Consider the following 19,447-nt stretch of genomic DNA (forward strand, 5'->3'; position numbering starts at 1 on the left):
GTCAAAATAAGGAACAAAAATCTAATCCTTCCCCCAAGGAATCTGTTTCCAATTGGAAGCCTTCCTCAAATTGGAATAAATCCAAGCCTTTTAAAAAACCAAAGTCAGCCCCTAAGTCCGCATGAAGGTGCGGCCCTCATTCCAGTTCAGCTGGTAGGGGGCAGATTAAGGTTTTTCAAGGATTTTTGGATAAATTCTGTCCAAAATCAATGGATTCAGAGCATTGTCTCTCAAGGGTATCGAATAAGATTCAGAGTAAGACCTCCTGTGAGAAGATTTTTTCTCTCACGTATCCCAGCAAATCCAGTAAAAGCTCAGGCTTTCCTGAAGTGTGTTTCACACCTGGAGTATTCAGGGGTAATCATGCAAGTTCCTTTTCAGGAACAAGGTCTGGGGTTTTATTCAAATCTATTCATTGTCCCAAAGAAGGAAAATTCATTCAGACCAGTTCTGGATCTGAAAATTTTGAATCGTTATGTAAGAGTACCAACTTTCAAGATGGTGACTATAAGGACTATTCTGCCTTTTGTTCAGCAAGGACATTATATGTCTACAATAGACTTGCAGGATGCATAACTTCATATTCCGATTCATCCAGAACATTATCAGTTCCTGAGATTCTCTTTTCTAGACAAGCATTACCAATTTGTTGATCTTTAATTTGGCCTAGCAACAGCTCCAAGAATCTTTTCAAAGGTTCTAGGTGCCCTACTCTCTGTAATCAGAGAACAGGGTATTGCGGTGTTTCCTTATTTGGACGATATCTTGGTACTAGCTCAGTCTTTACATACTGCAGAATCTCACACAAATCAACTAGTGTTGTTTCTTCAAAGACATGGTTGGAGGATCAATCTACCAAAAAGTTTCTTGATTCCTCAAACAAGGGTCACCTTTTTAGGTTTCCAGATAGAGACAGAGTCATGGACACTGAATCTAACAGACAAGAGACGTTTGAAATTGGTTGCAGCCTGTCTGCACCTTCAGTCTCAGTCATTCCTTCAGTGGCTATGTGCATGGACGTTTTAGGCCTCATGACTGCAGCATCGGATGCGATTCCTTTTGCTCGTTTTCACATGAGACCTCTCCAGCTTTGTATGCTGAATCAATGGTGCAGGGATTATACAAAGATATCACAGTTAATATCCTTAAATCCCAATGTTCGACACTCTCTGATGTGGTGGTTAAATAACCAGCTTTTAGTTCAAGGGGCTTCCTTTGTTCGGCCAACCTGGACTGTGATCACTACAGGCGCAAGTCTTTCAGGTTGGGGAGCTGTTTGGGGATCTCTGACAGCACATGGGGTTTGGAAATCTCAAGAGGCGAGATTACCAATCAATATTTTAGAACTCCGTGCAATTCTCAGAGCTCTTCAATTTTGGCCTCTGTTAAGAGAGAACCGTTCATTTGCTTTCAGACAGACAATATCACAACTGTGGCATATGTCAATCATCAGGGTGGGACTCACAGTCCTCAAGCTATGAAAGAAGTATCTTGCATACCTGCTTGGGCGGAATCCAGCTCCTGTCTAATCTCTGCGGTGCATATCCCAGGTAGACAATTGGGAGGCGGATTATCTCAGCCATCAGACTACATCCAGGGAAGTGGTCTCTCCATCCAGATGTGTTTTCTCAGATTGTTCAGATGTGGGGTCTTCCAGAGATAGATCTCATGGCCTCTCATCTAAACAAGAAACGTCCCAGATACCTGTCCAGGGATGTTCAGGAGGAAGCAGTGGATGAGCTGACACTTCCTTGGTGTTATCATCCTGCTTACATTTTCCCGACTCTAGTTCTTCTTCCAAGAGTGATATCCAAAATCCTCATGGAACAATCGTTAGTGTTGCTGGTGGCTCCAGCATGGCCACACAGGTTTTGGTATGCGGATCTTGTTCGGAATGTCCAGTTGCCAACCTTGGCCACTTCCTTTTAAGGCCGGACATACTGTCTCAAGGTCCGTTTTTCCATCAGGATATCAAATCATTAAATTTGAAGGTATGGAAATTGAACTAAGTCATAGAGGTTTCTCTGACTCAGTGATTAATACTATGTTACAAGCTCTTAAATCTGTCTCTAGAAAGATTTATTATCGAGTTTGGAAGACCTACATTTCATGGTGTTCTTTTCATAAATTCTCTTGGCATTCTTTTAGAATTCCTAGAATTTTACAGTTTCTTCAGGATGGTTTGGATAAGGGTTTGTCTGCAGGTTCCTTGAAGGAACAAATGTCTGCTCTTTCAGTTTTATTTCACAGAAAGATTGCTAAACATCCTGATATTCACTGTTTTGTACAGGCTTTAGTTAGAATTAAGCCAGTCATTAAATCAATTTCTCCTCAGAGTCTTAATTTGGTTTTGAAGGTGTTACAGGCTCCTCCATTTGAGCCTATGCATTCTTTGGACATTAAACTACTTTCTTGGAAAGTGTTCCTTTTGGCCATCTCTTCTGCTAGAAGAGTTTCTGAGCTACCTGCTCTTTCTTGTGAATCTCCTTTTCTGATTTTTCATCAGGGTAAGGCGGTTTTGTGGACTTCATTTAAATTTTTACCTAAAGTTGTGAATTCTAACAACATTAGTAGAGAAATTGTTGTCCCTTCCTTGTGTCCTAATCCTACGAATTCTTTGGAAAAATCATTACATTCTTTGGATTTGGTGAGAGCTTTGAAATATTATGTTGAAGCTACTAAAGATTTCAGGAAGACTTCTAGTCTATTTGTTATATTTTCTGGTCCTAGGAAAGGTCAGAAGGCATCTGCTATTTCCTTGGCTTCTTGGTTAAAGCTTTTGATTCATCAAGCTTATTTGGAGTTGGGTAAAGCCCCGCCTCAGAGAATTACAGCTCATTCTACTAGATCAGTCTCCACTTCGTGGGCTTTTAAGAATGAAGCTTCAGTTGATCAGATTTGCAAAGCAGCAACTTGGTCCTCTTTGCATACATTTACTAAATTCTACCATTTTGATGTATTTGCTTCTTCAGAAGCAGTCTTTGGTAGAAAAGTTCTTCAGGCAGCTGTTTCAGTTTGATTCTTCTGCTGTTTTAAGTTTTTCTTTTCATTATGAGAATAATTTATTTTGGGTTGTGGATTATTTTTTCAGCGGAAAATGGCTGTTATTTTTATCCCTCCCTCTCTAGTGACTCTCACTAGCTCATTGACTCTTGCCAATTACATGAAAGAAAACATAATTTATGTAAGAATTTACCTGATAAATTAATTTCTTTCATATTGGCAAGAGTCCATGAGGCCCACCCTTTTTATGGTGGTTATGATTATTTTTGTATAAAATACAATTATTTCCAAATTCCTTTATTGATGCTTTTTACCCCTTTCTTTATCACCCCACTTCTTGGCTATTCGTTAAACTGAATTGTGGGTGTGGTGAGGGGGTGTATTTATAGGCATTTTGAGGGTTGGGAAACTTTGCCCCTCCTGGTAGGATTGTATATCCCATACGTCACTAGCTCATGGACTCTTGCCAATATGAAAGAAATTAATTTATCAGGTAAATTCTTACATAAATTATGTAAAAAAAAAAAAAAAAAAAAAAAAAAAAGCATTCTGCCCCTGACCATTGATTAGGATAGTTTGTGGCAAAACATGGATTTGGTGCCTTGCACTCTTATATAGACACATAATTTTGTATTTGAGAATAAAAGCAGCACTATGAAGACTTGTCTAGCAAGACACTATTTTATGCTTGGGACTGGATATATCCAAAATGACAGGCCTATATTTTTTGTATTCTTATATCTATATAAAATTATTCACTGTCTCCAAAAAAAAAAAAATATATAAATTTGTTGGTCCACAAAATTCTGTTTTGGCTGCAATTTAAAATTAGGGGTTACAAACCCAAACAGGTATTAGGTGATCACTATGGCAACAACAATCACCTGAAACATATGCATTAATACCCCTTCTTTAAAAAAGGCAACCATCCTATTTCAGTTGAGTGATCTTACGACAATCCCCTGATAACTGGAAGGGCATAACAAACAATGGCAAATAAAGAATTTATCTTGTTTTGACAGTCTTGCAAATATTTGGGAAGGGATAAGATCTTGTGTACATTCTCAACAAAGGGTAATGCTCCTCCCAGAAATCAGAATGGTTAGATATAGTTGATGCAAAGTAACAAAAAAATAATGTTGATCTTCTGACCTACAAGTACTACAATTTTATTTGAAAACATAATTTTTAGAATCCAAAAACACTGGTGTTTTCGTAAAGTGGAATTGTACTACATTTAGAAAGGTAAAAGTGTGTTATTGAAGTGAAACAAAGTACAGAGGCGCCAATGGTGCAGATCAATGGTGGTATAAGGCACAATCACACCCCAATATGCACAGGATACTGACAGGACCTGGAGTTGTCTTGGCGCCAAATTTCAGTCTGCTGCAAACAAGTACCAACACTCTATAACCCACCCATCTACTACCACACTTTGGAACAGCTAGCTGGACTGCTGTGAATTCCAGCCTGTCTCTATGGGCAAGATTGATTGCCTTCACTACATGTGAGTATCCTGTGCATATTGGGGTGTGATTGTGCCTTAGGTTCCAATCCTGACAGGACCTGGAGTTGTCTTGGCGCCAAATTTCAGTCTGCTGCAAACAAGTACCAACACTCTATAACCCACCCATCTACTACCACACTTTGGAACAGCTAGCTGGACTGCTGTGAATTCCAGCCTGTCTCTATGGGCAAGATTGATTGCCTTCACTACATGTGAGTATCCTGTGCATATTGGGGTGTGATTGTGCCTTATACCACCATTGATCTGCACCATTGGCGCCTCTGTACTTTGTTTCACTTCTTTAGCCTGTCTCCGTTTGGATACTGATAGAGAGCTGCCTACTGGTTCAGCCAGCTGGATTGCTGCCAAAATCCAGCCCGTCTCTACTGGCATGATTGAATGCCCTCATCTATTGTGAGTACCCTGTTATCACTGTACATTGGTACATTTCAGAAACCCTCATTGATCTGCACCATTGGCGCCCCTTCCGTGTTGTTCTTTCTTTTCAAAAGTGTGTTATTGCACTACATAGAAAAGAATGTTAAACACTGGCATCAAAAAACGTTTTGTTTTTTTTCATTCTGGGTGATATTTCTTTTTTTTTTTTATTAAATATTTTTATTGAGGTAATTGAATCAGGCATACAATATGTAAAGGAAATTACAATATAATACCGTATATATAACATTCCTTTAGCGAATATAATAAGAACAATATATAGTAAATATGCTTAACAGTTTAAGTAAACAGTATTGAAATCTATTGCCTGTAGAATGTGAAACCTTCCGAACCAAGCTCAGGCCACTCATGGACCTCAAATGCACAAAGGTGGGTATGAATAGAGGAATGTAAACTGAAATAAGGAGACCACTCTTGGGTCTCAATTGGGATACCTCAGGTTTTAATGGTTTTCTGGGGAGTGGGGTTCCTTTTTTATGACTTAGTTTTAATGGAGCATAAGTAATAAGGGATGGAAGAGGAAACTCTAATAAATCCTGAATACTTGTTGTAAAGGGGAAAAGGAAACTTTTTTTTTTTTTAAACTGGGTCTACCAGAGGAGTTTAGAGGGTAGTGAGGGTAGATCTAAATTTATACTGTGATAAGCAGTCCACTGAGACGAACATTATAGAGGGCTTTAAGTATGTACATATGTCTAAGGAAAGAGAAAGCTGGGGTCTTGCAGATATATAGTCAGTATTTGCCTGAATCCGGATATTAGCGGGGGGTTCACCTAAAATGTACATAATGTAGTTTAAACTATGGGTTTTTAGGGGCGAGGCACTTAGTTGGAGCGGATATATAGTATATAGCCTGTATTACTGATCCTGTGGATCATCCTCCAAGTTAGTTTCAATGGTGGACAAGCTGCCTCAGACCTAGGTGCATTTGCAGGATACCTTTATACAGGGAGTGCAGAATTATTAGGCAAGTTGTATTTTTGAGGATTAATTTTATTATTGAACAACAACCATGTTCTCAATGAACCCAAAAAACTCATTAATATCAAAGCTGAATAGTTTTGTTAGTAGTTTTTAGTTTGTTTTTAGTTATAGCTATTTTAGGGGGATATCTGTGTGTGCAGGTGACTATTACTGTGCATAATTATTAGGCAACTTAACAAAAAACAAATATATACCCATTTCAATTATTTATTTTTACCAGTGAAACCAATATAACATCTCAACATTCACAAATATACATTTCTGACATTCAAAAACAAAACAAAAACAAATCAGTGACCAATATAGCCACCTTTCTTTGCAAGGACACTCAAAAGCCTGCCATCCATGGATTCTGTCAGTGTTTTGATCTGTTCACCATCAACATTGCGTGCAGCAGCAACCACAGCCTCCCAGACACTGTTCAGAGAGGTGTACTGTTTTCCCTCCTTGTAAATCTCACATTTGATGATGGACCACAGGTTCTCAATGGGGTTCAGATCAGGTGAACAAGGAGGCCATGTCATTAGATTTTCTTCTTTTATACCCTTTCTTGCCAGCCACGCTGTGGAGTACTTGGACGCGTGTGATGGAGCATTGTCCTGCATGAAAATCATGTTTTTCTTGAAGGATGCAGACTTCTTCCTGTACCACTGCTTGAAGAAGGTGTCTTCCAGAAACTGGCAGTAGGACTGCGAGTTGAGCTTGACTCCATCCTCAATCCGAAAAGGCCCCACAAGATCATCTTTGATGATACCAGCCCAAACCAGTACTCCACCTCCACCTTGCTGGCGTCTGAGTCGGACTGGAGCTCTCTGCCCTTTACCAATCCAGCCACGGGCCCATCCATCTGGCCCATCAAGACTCACTCATTTCATCAGTCCATAAAACCTTAGAAAAATCAGTCTTGAGATATTTCTTGGCCCAGTCTTGATGTTTCAGCTTGTGTGTCTTGTTCAGTGGTGGTCGTCTTTCAGCCTTTCTTACCTTGGCCATGTCTCTGAGTATTGCACACCTTGTGCTTTTGGGCACTCCAGTGATGTTGCAGCTCTGAAATATGGCCAAACTGGTGGCAAGTGGCATCTTGGCAGCTGCACGCTTGACTTTTCCCAGTTCATGGGCAGTTATTTTGCACCTTGGTCTTTCCACACGCTTCTTGCGACCCTGTTGACTATTTTGAATGAAACGCTTGATTGTTCGATGATCACGCTTCAGAAGCTTTGCAATTTTAAGAGTGCTGCATCCCTCTGCAAGATATCTCACTATTTTTTACTTTTCTGAGCCTGTCAAGTCCTTCTTTTGACCCATTTTGCCAAAGGAATGAAGTTGCCTAATAATTATGCACACCTGATATAGGGTGTTGATGTCATTAGACCACACCCCTTCTCATTACAGAGATGCACATCACCTAATATGCTTAATTGGTAGTAGGCTTTCGAGCCTATACAGCTTGGAGTAAGACAAGATGCATAAAGAGGATGATGTGGTCAAAATACTAATTTGCCTAATAATTCTGCACTCCCTGTATATGGCACTGGTGCCAGGGGTTCCGCCATCCCGGCCGCCAACAGCGGAACCTCCATTCACCACCACTTCAAAAAATAGATACTAGGTACAGTTCAGCATAACTAACAAAAATACTACTATTTAAATTATAATTTTGAACGCATAATAGTGTGTCCTGGCCACCTTAAGTTTATAAATGAAAAGTCAAAAGGATCATGTGTACAAGGTGCAAGACTGGGCCTCTTGTCTCTTCAGCTCTTATAGCAGGCAAAATACTAGCAAAGACATGTGTGATGATCCAGAGACAAATTTATATACATGAAAACTCCATAGGTCTCTGTTGTAGTCACTATAACAAGCTGTTACTCCGCAAAAAACAAGGAAACCTTATAACTAAGCATTATTATGTTCATGTGTTATCCAGTAAAAAGAAAAGATGAAAAGTTCCTACTACTTATCTTATAATTTTGAACAAGTACTACTTGTGAGTCCATGTTACATCGAGTCCACAAAGAAAGATCAAAAAGTCTGCGTGGTTTTAGGTGTTTGCATATATGGAGAGTTGTGAGGACTTTACCACTCATCTCCATGGCCCCCCAATAAGTTACTTACTAACCTATAACGGTCTTCAACACATCGAAGTATGACTTGGGGTATAGTCCTCCACAAAAGACCAAGTAAGCTAATCCATATCTTTGAATGAGTCTCCTCATGATAAGAAGGTTGTACTCAGGACAATGCAGACCTACCGCCGTCACGTTCTTCACGGTAGACATTCGCCATTCTACCCCTAATGCCTTTGTAGTAAACTGTAAGACCGGGATAACTGTGAGTAAGGGACTATGCTGGACAACTTGGATTTTCTGACTATCTCGGCTCGCCGTTCTCATAGGGGTTAGATGTGAAGCAGGGAGGGAGTGGGTTGCGGTGATAGAGTAAGTCCCGGGCTGTGTAGGATATACAGCGCTATCTGGTGATAGTACTCTCTCCCCATGGTGTTTATCTGTTTGCGGTATCTCACTCTGCCCTGTCGCTGAAAGGTTCTCCTCCTTGATAAGCTCCGGTCTGGGCGCTACCACATTCACCGTGACCATACTTTGTTGCGGGTCTGCTTCGCCGCCATTTCCCCATGCTGCAACTACGGCACTTGCGAGCCGTGCAAAATGTTCATCAAGAATATAGGCAATCCGCTCTAGCGAAATAACTTCTTCGGGCTCCATCAGGTAGGTTTGACAGGGTAATCCCCACTATTAATGAACAGGAATAGTACTCTGAAGGCACTTCTTAACGACAGAAGCCCAAAAGCGCTCCGCCGGGGGGTTAGCTGGGAGGCCTCAACCTCAAAAAGTCTCCGGTAAACTGTAGCTGTCTCTGATCAAGATGATAGTTGGTTCTAATCGAAGGGCTTCTTCAACTGAGTCACTCAGACTGTGTGTAAATGAGCGATGGTATGTTTAAAAGCTGATTTTAGTTATATTGGTACAGAAACCTTTAGCAGCTAACAATTAAGCAGCCTGTCATGGCTGCCGCCTGGAAGTTCCCCCCTGGGTGATATTTCTCCATCATTCAAAAATATATACCACAGAACAGCACCAATACTTTTAGGTTCCTTTTTAGTGTGCACGATACATATAGGGCTCTGCTTACCCTGTAATTTCATAAGGCACAATGAAGAAATGCACAAGCTCTACAAATAAAATATTCCAATAGGATCTCTTTATTAGAGAAATATCTCCATGAAAAGCGACGTTTTGGGCTACTAACAGCCCTTAATCATGTTGTTAGTAGCCTGAAACGTCTCTTTTTATAGAAATATTTCCCTAATAAGGAAATCCTGTTGCATACTTTCATTTGCTGTGCTGGTGCATTCCTTCGTTGTGTCTTATATTTCTGAAGTTCATAATAATGTTAAAAAAATACTATGATTTGTAATAACATTTTTTTAAATAAAGGGTTGTGTTTAAAATGTATATATATTACATGCTATGTGCCTAGTATTAAACACATAAAAAAACTGGTCAAATGCAACCCTGGAGAACTTAAAGGGACATTCCAGGGAAAATTGGAATCCACATAGATGCATTGCATTTTTGTTATATACATGCATTAGCAAAACTGCTTTTTATAAAAAGTTATAGCGGTTTCAAAAGAGTATTTAAGTATGCACAGTGCACCAGCATTTTAAACACAGCACTTGCTCAGAGTGCCTAAGGTGCTTGTTCCATCTGGTAATGACTCAATTTGTTATTTGCTGGCATGATACAAGCCCCACTGGTGCTCTGAGCAGCTACAGTATCTAAAATGCTGGTGCACTATGAATTTCTAGCTATACTTCACATGCACAGAAAAATGTTAACACTAAAACAGTGATAACTTTCACTAGAAGCATGTTTGCCAATACAGGTATATTGCAAATGTTTCTGTTCAAAGATGCAATTCATCTATGTGCATTTAAATGTTGTCCGGAATGTTCCTTTAATTAGTGTGGTCTTAAAAATAAGCTACAGACTGGAGATATAAAGTAGTGGGGTGTAATCATGGTTTGATATGCGAGGAACTTCAAAAGTGTCCGTCCCTCAATAAAAGGTATATTTTGGACTAAAATGGGCAGCTGTGTCTACTTCAAATTGAAATACAAGAACTGATCCTATGGGAGTTAGGTACCCAACTTGTTCATAATACATAAGGTGCAGCAGAATATACAAACACAAAAAACTACTCGTAGTGACACTGTCATGTTAATGTCGCCAATTAGACGCAATTTGGGTGACGCAACAGCGAAACTTACTACGGCGCTAAAAATTTAACGGAAACAACCTCAGAATTAAACCCTCAAGACCTTCCTATGTCAACCTTACCAGTTCTAGATCTCGGTTTCTGGGCTCTGAGCGGGAAGCTACTACTTCCGGTTTTCACAGATCTACCATGACACCTCCGGTGTTCACCGGTAACACTTCCAAACAACAATGCGTCATTTCCATCTACCACCTCCGCCAACCAAATCTAGCTCCTCTGTTGGTACTTCCGCCAACCAGGGTTGGAACCCGGATGTCACTTCCTTTCTCTGCTGTCAGGCTTGTTTCCTTGGCGACGTCGCAAACCACCGCTGCTGCCGTAAAGCGGTGGTGGGTGCCATGGCGGAGCTGCACCCCCGCACCGGGAAGCTAGTCACCCTAAGCAACGGCAACCGGACTGCCACCAGAAAGCAGCCGGCACAAGAATTCAATCAAGGCCTGGTGTTGAGCTCTAGACCACTAGGACCAGGAGAGGTGTTCACTGTCAGGCTGGACCGCAAGGTACATAAAGGCTGTGCGCCTATATAATACTTTTGCACGAATTGTTGGGTAATACAAATTTATTTTATTATAAATACTTGGAGAGTGCTAAATAAAGTGCTGACACTAATTTAGGTGTATATAATAGGGTAACTATATATATATATATATATATATATATATATATATATATATATATGAGGCCCTTTGCATCTTCATAGGCTACACAATATAATCATCATCATTGTTGTAAGTAATGTAATATGTGTAAACATCGATACATTTATGTAAAATGCCTTGTGTCAAAGATTGTTAGCAACACATTTGTAAAAATATATGTGCATGATCTACCTTAGTGCTTCTCAAAGCTTATGGAGGTGAACTTAATCTATCAACCCCAATATATTTATTATCACTGTTTATTTGTAAAGCACCATCATATTCTACATTTATGATTACATGATCTTTTAGCTATGCACTAAAATACAATTAGGCTTGCCAATGTATTGATCCATGAAGGAAATGGTTCCAAAGAGCTCACAATCTAGATATGACTTTTAAGATAAGACATAGGGCATGTTTGACTTATTTTTATAGAATGTTTCATAGTTGTAAAAAACAAACAAAACAAAAACAAACAGTAGCTGTAAGCGTTACAGCACAAGATAATAGCTTTGTTTTTGGTAGGGGTATAGGAAACCGGTATGACTGACTTCAAAAAAGGAACTGCTGCTGATGATTGTCAAGTAAGGTAAATTAGTTTGGCAATAAGAGTCACTAAGAAGTGGTTTGCTAAATCAATACAAAATAGAAAAACCAAGTGTAATAATGAGTTGACAATGTATGGGCTAAACAGAGGGCAAATTATTGCAATGTTAAGTAGATTAAAGTGTTGGTAAACTTTACATGTTTTAAAATCATGTCTGGAATCTAAGCAATATTTTAGATGGACTTTAAGTGATCACGTCTAATGAAGATGCGCTATAACTTACTTTTGAATCTAGCCATGCCATTCTAATACCCCGTGCTCTGGCCACACACTTCAAAAATCATTTTTTTTGGTGAGCCAATGATTTGACTGTTCTCCAATCGGTGCTCTAGTCATACAGCACTCACACAATTTTTTTTGTAGTTAGAGCACTGATTGGAGAACAGTCAAAACCATTACCACATTAAAGGGACATGAAACCCCAAAAAAATATTTCATGATTCAGATAGAAGTAAATTAGAAAGTTGTTTAAAATTGTATGATCTATTAATTTTTCTTCGTTCTCTTGGTATTTTGGGTTAAAAAGTAGGGATGTATGCTTAGGAGTCTGCCCATTTCTGGAGAATTATATGGCAGCCGTTTTGCTAGAATGTTATCCATTTGCAAGAGCACTAGATGGCAGCACTATTTCCTGCCACGTAGTACTCCATATGCCTACCTAGGTATCTCCTCAACACAGAATATCATGGGAATGAAGCAAATTTGAAAATAGAAGTAAGTTGGAAACTTTTAAAACGGTAAGCTATGTCTGTTTCATATCCCTTTAAAAAAAACCAGTTTTTACGTGGTAGGCCCAAGCACGGGGTATTAGAATGGCTTGGCTTGATTAAATAGTAAGTTACAGCGCATCTTCATTAGAAGTAATACATTTTTTATTTATTGGTTTTAAAGTAACAAAAGACAAATACATCATAATGCCAGATATCGTCATAATAGATGAAGAGAAATAAACAAAAACAAATACAGTCCATCTAAAATATTGCTTAGATTCTGGACCTGATTTTAAGAAATTTAAAGTTTACCATCAATTTAAAGCTGCGTGATTTGGTGCTTGCTGAGTCAAGTATGACACGGAGGCTGCGGACCTAGGTAGAAGGGGTGAATACAAATTCTTATACTAAATGAATGAAAATTCATTTGTGGGAAGTGTTGAGTAGGAGGGAATTAGTAGAAGCTTTGTTTTCTTTTATTGAGCTGAGGTTATCGATGAAGAAATTGCAGAAAAACAGTTTGTGACCATAAGGAAGTTTTGATGTGTTGGGAACAATATATATTTGGGTGTTATACACATATAAATGGTGTTAAAATCCATAGTAACAAATACGTTTCTCAAGGAAAGATGTATAGATTAGCAAGGGGAAAGCCTTGTTGTACATCCACTAAGAGTGACAAACGTTCAGAGTATATAGCATTGAAAGAAACCCTGAATAAACAGTGGGAAAGGAAGAGTGCAAATGGTGAATACGCTGATTATCTTGTACCAAAAGCATGAAGAGTTTGTAATAGGAGGCATTTTGTCTGTATCAAGTTCTTCAGTGAGATCTATAGAATGTGATAGAAGTGGCCTGCTGCTTTAGCAGTCGCTAGATTGTTGGTTACCTTTGTGAGTGCCATTTCTTTTGACTGTTTGGAGTGGAAGCCTTTTTGGTGGAGTCTAGTAAAGAGTTGAATCAGAAACAAATGCATTAGGTGATGGTAGAGCAGTCTTTCTAACAGTTTGGAGGCAAACATTGGTAAGGAGAGTGATAGACGGTGAGGTAGGGTGAAGAGAATGTTGTGGTGTTTTTTTTTAGGATGGGTGAATAGCACATGCTTGAAAGGATCAAGAAATATGCCAGTGGTGAGAGATAAGTTGCAAGGTTGAATTAAGGTTGGAATTAAAGTAGCAGTGAGTGGTGCAAGAAGTTTGGAGGGAATGGGGTTATTGGGACAGGTTGTGTAATTAGATGAAGATGAGAGATTTAATATGTCATCTTCTGTGATAATTGAGAAGCTACACAGTGTTACAATAGGATTGTGGATATGCTGTCTCTAATGGTGCTAGTCTTTTTACTGAAGTGGTCTACTAACTTGAACTTTGAGGCTAGAGGTGGTGTCGGTGCAAGGACAGTAATAATGTTGGCATCTGTTTGAAATCCTCATGTTATGCTGAGAGGTAGATGTTATTTGTATTCTATTGAGTCCTTTGTATATTTGAAGCTTTAGATTGTTCCCAAGATGGCCCTATGGTAGTGTCACCATTATCCTAAGCACAGATAGTTTAAAGAGAAACTTTAGAGCATGTTGTTTTTACGTTACTTGTCTTTGATCTTTATTGTCTAGATTTATCATACGGCAAATCGGTTGTAGGCTTTCTCATTGCGAGGCTGCAACTTGTACTTATGAAGCAGAAGTTTAAACCACTTCTTTCTAAACTCTCTCTGCTTCCTCAGATATAAGGGATTAAAATCATCCAGGACTAATTTGACCAGAGTGATTGACAAGTCCTGCAGGGGGGCGGCATTGCATGAGCTTTGGATTGTGCAATGATTAATTTGGGCAACAAATGTTGCCCATAAGTTGCCCATAAGTTGTGATTCCATGTGGACAGGCTCACTAACTCTGGACCTTGTCCATCAGACAATGTTAAATCTGCCCTTATGTGTTTAACCTCCGCAAGCAGAACACAGTCGGAGTCATGTGACTGCTGCTGCTGATTGGCTCACCAGCAGTATCCGCTCTGAACCATCTTTTCTCTGCAAGTGTTAAACACTCTTAATTCCATTGGAAGCAGTGTAAAAATGTCACTAATGAATTAGAACTTGTAATGTTTGCACTATAATATATCCCTTTAACTGCAATTTTTAAAAGATTATATTACTCTTTAATAATGGACCCATTATCGTTGTACTGTGGAATAAACTGTGGCTTTCTAAATAAATAAATAAATAATAATTACTTTCCAGTTCAATAGGATATTACATCTTGAATTGGTGTATGCACTATGCACATGGGTACAGTTAGCATGTTTTACTCTAGCAGCATGCCCTGCTGTTGCTGAATGTATACAACAGGCAGTTCTGACATTTATTTTGCATTTCTAGCAATAAATCTGAAACATATTTTCTTTCATGTAATTAACAAGAGTCCATGAGCTAGTGACGTATGGGATATACATTCCTACCAGGAGGGGCAAAGTTTCCCAAACCTTAAAATGCCTATAAATACACCCCTCACCACACCCACAAATCAGTTTTACAAACTTTGCCTCCAAGGGAGGTGGTGAAGTAAGTTTGTGCTAGATTCTACGTTGATATGCGCTCCGCAGCAAGTTGGAGCCCGGTTTTCCTCTCAGCGTGCAGTGAATGTCAGAGGGATGTGAGGAGAGTATTGCCTATTGAATGCAGTGATCTCCTTCTACGGGGTCTATTTCATAAGGTTCTCTGTTATCGGTCGTAGAGATTCATCTCTTACCTCCCTTTTCAGATCGACGATATACTCTTATATTTACCATTTCCTCTACTGATTCTCGTTTCAGTACTGGTTTGGCTTTCTACAAACATGTAGATGAGTGTCCTGGGGTAAGTAAGTCTTATTTTCTGTGACACTCTAAGCTATGGTTGGGCACTTTATTTATAAAGTTCTAAATATATGTATTCAAACATTTATTTGCCTTGACTCAGAATGTTCAACTTTCCTTATTTCCAGACAGTCAGTTTCATATTTGGGATTATGCTTTAAATTATCATATTTTGTCTTACCTCAAAAATTTGACTTTTTTCCCTGTGGGCTGTTAGGCTCGCGGGGGCTGAAAATGCTTCATTTTATTGCGTCATTTTTGGCGCGGATTTTTTTGGCGCAAAAATTCATTTCCGTTTCCGGCGTCATACGTGTCGCCGGAAGTTGCGTCATTTTTTGACGTTATTTTGCGCCAAAAATGTCGGCGTTCCGGATGTGGCGTCATTTTTGGCGCCAAAAGCATTTAGGCGCCAAATAATGTGGGCGTCTTATTTGGCGCCAAAAAATATGGGCGTCGCTTTTGTCTCCACATTATTTCAGTCTCATTTTCATTTACTTCTGGTTGCTAGAAGCTTGATGTTTGGCATTTTTTTCCCATTCCTGAAACTGTCTTATAAGGAATTTGATTTATTTTGCTTTATATGTTGTTTTTTCTCTTACATATTGCAAGATGTCTCACGTTGCATCTGAGCCAGAAGATACTACAGGAAAACCACTGCCTGCTGGATCTACCAAAGCTAAGTGTATCTGCTGTAAACTTTTGGTAGCTATTTCTCCAGCTGTTGTTTGTATTAATTGTCATGACAAACTTGTTAAAGCAGATAATATTTCCTTTAGTGATGTACCATTGCCTGTTGCAGTTCCCTCAACATCTAAGGTGCAGAATGTTCCTGATAACATTAGAGATTTTGTTTCTGAATCCATAAAGAAGGCTTTGTCTGTTATTTCTCCTTCTAGTAAACGTAAAAAGTCTTTTAAATCTTCTCTCTCTACAGATGAATTTTTAAATGAACACCATCATTCTGATTCTTTGGACTCTTCTAGTTCAGAGGATTCTGTCTCAGAGATTGATGCTGATAAATCTTCATATTTATTTAAGATGGAATTTATTCGCTCTTTACTTAAAGAAGTACTAATTGCTTTAGAAATAGAGGATTCTAGTCCTCTTGATACTAATTCTATACGTTTGGATAAGGTTTTTAAAGCTCCTGCGGTTATTCCAGAAGTCTTTCCTGTTCCTAATGCTATTTCTGCAGTAATTGCTAAGGAATGGGATAAATTGGGTAATTCATTTACTCCTTCTAAACGTTTTAAGCAATTATATCCTGTTCCGCCTGACAGGTTAGAATTTTGGGACAAAATCCCTAAAGTTGATGGGGCTATTTCTACCCTTGCTAAACGTACTACCATTCCTACGTCAGATGGTACCTCGTTTAAGGATCCTTTAGATAGAAAAATTGAATCTTTTCTAAGAAAAGCTTATCTATGTTCAGGTAATCTTCTTAGACCTGCTATATCATTGGCTGATGTTGCTGCAGCTTCAACTTTTTGGTTGGAAACTCTAGCGCAACAAGTAACAAATCGTGATTCTCATGATATTATTATTCTTCTCCAGCATGCTAATAATTTCATCTGTGATGCCATTTTTGATATTATTAGAGTTGATGTTAGATTTATGTCTCTGGCTATCTTAGCCAGAAGAGCTTTATGGCTTAAGACTTGGAATGCTGATATGGCTTCTAAATCAACTCTACTTTCCATTTCTTTCCAGGGAAACAAATTATTTGGTTCTCAGTTGGATTCTATTATTTCAACTGTTACTGGTGGGAAAGGAACTTTTTTACCACAGGATAAAAAATCTAAAGGTAAAAACAGGGCTAACAATCGTTTTCGTTCCTTTCGTTTCAACAAAGAACAAAAGCCTGATCCTTCGTCCTCAGGAGCAGTTTCAGTTTGGAAACCATCTCCAGTCTGGAATAAATCCAAGCCTGCTAGAAAGGCAAAGCCTGCTTCTAAGTTCACATGAAGGTACGGCCCTCATTCCAGTTCAGCTGGTAGGGGGCAGGTTACGTTTTTTCAAAGAAATTTGGATCAAATCTGTTCACAATCTTTGGATTCAGAACATTGTTTCAGAAGGGTACAGAATTGGTTTCAAGATGAGACCTCCTGCAAAGAGATTTTTTCTTTCCCATGTCCCAGTAAATCCAGTGAAAGCTCAAGCATTTCTGAATTGTGTTTCAGATCTAGAGTTGGCTGGAGTAATTATGCCAGTTCCAGTTCCGGAACAGGGGATGGGGTTTTATTCAAATCTCTTCATTGTACCAAAGAAGGAGAATTCCTTCAGACCAGTTCTGGATCTAAAATTATTGAATCGTTATGTAAGGATACCAACGTTCAAGATGGTAACTGTAAGGACTATATTGCCTTTTGTTCAGCAAGGGACTTATATGTCCACAATAGATTTACAGGATGCATATCTGCATATTCCGATTCATCCAGATCATTATCAGTTCCTGAGATTCTCTTTTCTAGACAAGCATTACCAATTTGTGGCTCTACCGTTTGGCCTTGCTACAGCTCCAAGAATTTTCACAAAGATTCTCGGTGCCCTTCTGTCTGTAATCAGAGAACAGGGTATTGTGGTATTTCCTTATTTGGACGATATCTTGGTACTTGCTCCGTCTTTACATTTAGCAGAGTCTCATACGAATCGACTTGTGTTGTTTCTTCAAGATCATGGTTGGAGGATCAATTTACCAAAAAGTTCTTTGATTCCTCAAACAAGGGTAACCTTTCTGGGTTTCCAGATAGATTCAGTGTCCATGACTCTGTCTTTAACAGACAAGAGACGTCTAAAATTGATTACAGCTTGTCGAAACCTTCAGTCACAATCATTCCCTTCGGTAGCCTTATGCATGGAAATTCTAGGTCTTATGACTGCTGCATCGGACGCGATCCCCTTTGCTCGTTTTCACATGCGACCTCTTCAGCTCTGTATGCTGAACCAATGGTGCAGGGATTACACGAAGATATCTCAATTAATATCTTTAAAACCGATTGTTCGACACTCTCTAACGTGGTGGACAAATCACCATCGTTTAATTCAGGGGGCTTCTTTTGTTCTTCCGACCTGGACTGTAATTTCAACAGATGCAAGTCTCACAGGTTGGGGAGCTGTGTGGGGATCTCTGACGGCACAAGGAGTTTGGGAATCTCAGGAGGTGAGATTACCGATCAATATTTTGGAACTCCGTGCAATTTTCAGAGCTCTTCAGTTTTGGCCTCTTCTGAAGAGAGAATCGTTCATTTGTTTTCAGACAGACAATGTCACAACTGTGGCATACATCAATCATCAAGGAGGGACTCACAGTCCTCTGGCTATGAAAGAAGTATCTCGAATTTTGGTTTGGGCGGAATCCAGCTCCTGTCTAATCTCTGCGGTTCATATCCCAGGTGTAGACAATTGGGAAGCGGATTATCTCAGTCGCCAAACGTTGCATCCGGCCGAATGGTCTCTTCACCCAGAGGTATTTCTTCAGATTGTTCAATTGTGGGGGCTCCCAGAGATAGATCTGATGGCCTCTCATCTAAACAAGAAACTTCCCAGGTATCTGTCCAGATCCCGGGATCCTCAGGCGGAGGCAGTGGATGCATTATCACTTCCTTGGAAGTATCATCCTGCCTATATCTTTCCGCCTCTAGTTCTTCTTCCAAGAGTAATCTCCAAGATTCTGAGGGAATGCTCGTTTGTTCTGCTAATAGCTCCGGCATGGCCTCACAGGTTTTGGTATGCGGATCTTGTCCGGATGGCATCTTGCCAGCCATGGACTCTTCCGTTAAGACCAGACCTTCTGTCACAAGGTCCTTTTTTCCATCCGGATCTGAAATCCTTAAATTTAAAGGTATGGAGATTGAACGCTTGATTCTTGGTCATAGAGGTTTCTCTGACTCCGTGATTAATACTATGTTACAGGCTCGTAAATCTGTATCTCGAGAGATATATTATAGAGTCTGGAAGACTTATATTTCATGGTGTCTTTCTCATCATTTTTCTTGGCATTCTTTTAGAATACCGAGAATTTTACAATTTCTTCAGGATGGTTTGGATAAGGGTTTGTCCGCAAGTTCTTTGAAAGGACAAATCTCTGCTCTTTCTGTTCTTTTTCACAGAAAGATTGCTATTCTTCCTGATATTCATTGTTTTGTACAAGCTTTGGTTCGTATAAAACCTGTCATTAAGTCAATTTCTCCTCCTTGGAGTTTGAATTTGGTTCTGGGAGCTCTTCAAGCTCCTCCGTTTGAACCTATGCATTCATTGGACATTAAATTACTTTCTTGGAAAGTTTTGTTCCTTTTGGCCATCTCTTCTGCTAGAAGAGTTTCTGAATTATCTGCTCTTTCGTGTGAGTCTCCTTTTCTGATTTTTCATCAGGATAAGGCGGTGTTGCG

The 19,447-nt window shown here is 39.3% G+C and overlaps 2 protein-coding genes across 2 annotated transcripts in view; one reads left to right on the plus strand and one right to left on the minus strand.

Moving 5' to 3' along the window:
• Positions 1-10,468, minus strand: part of GPS2 (G protein pathway suppressor 2) — an 84,366-nt gene extending 73,898 nt beyond the window's left edge. The window contains exon 1 of the mRNA XM_053718446.1: positions 10,315-10,468. The gene's annotated coding sequence lies outside the window, so the exon portion shown is untranslated. The remainder of the gene's footprint in view (positions 1-10,314) is intronic.
• Positions 10,469-10,507: 39 nt separating this feature from the next.
• The window catches only part of NEURL4 (neuralized E3 ubiquitin protein ligase 4), a 169,815-nt gene continuing 160,875 nt past the window's right edge, over positions 10,508-19,447 (plus strand). Inside the window, exon 1 of the mRNA XM_053718447.1 lies at positions 10,508-10,752. Coding sequence (XP_053574422.1) covers positions 10,591-10,752 — 162 coding nt within the window. The 5' untranslated portion in view covers positions 10,508-10,590. The remainder of the gene's footprint in view (positions 10,753-19,447) is intronic.

This window comes from Bombina bombina, chromosome 6 (genome assembly GCF_027579735.1).
Source record: "Bombina bombina isolate aBomBom1 chromosome 6, aBomBom1.pri, whole genome shotgun sequence".
NCBI classification, from domain to species: Eukaryota; Metazoa; Chordata; class Amphibia; order Anura; family Bombinatoridae; genus Bombina; species Bombina bombina.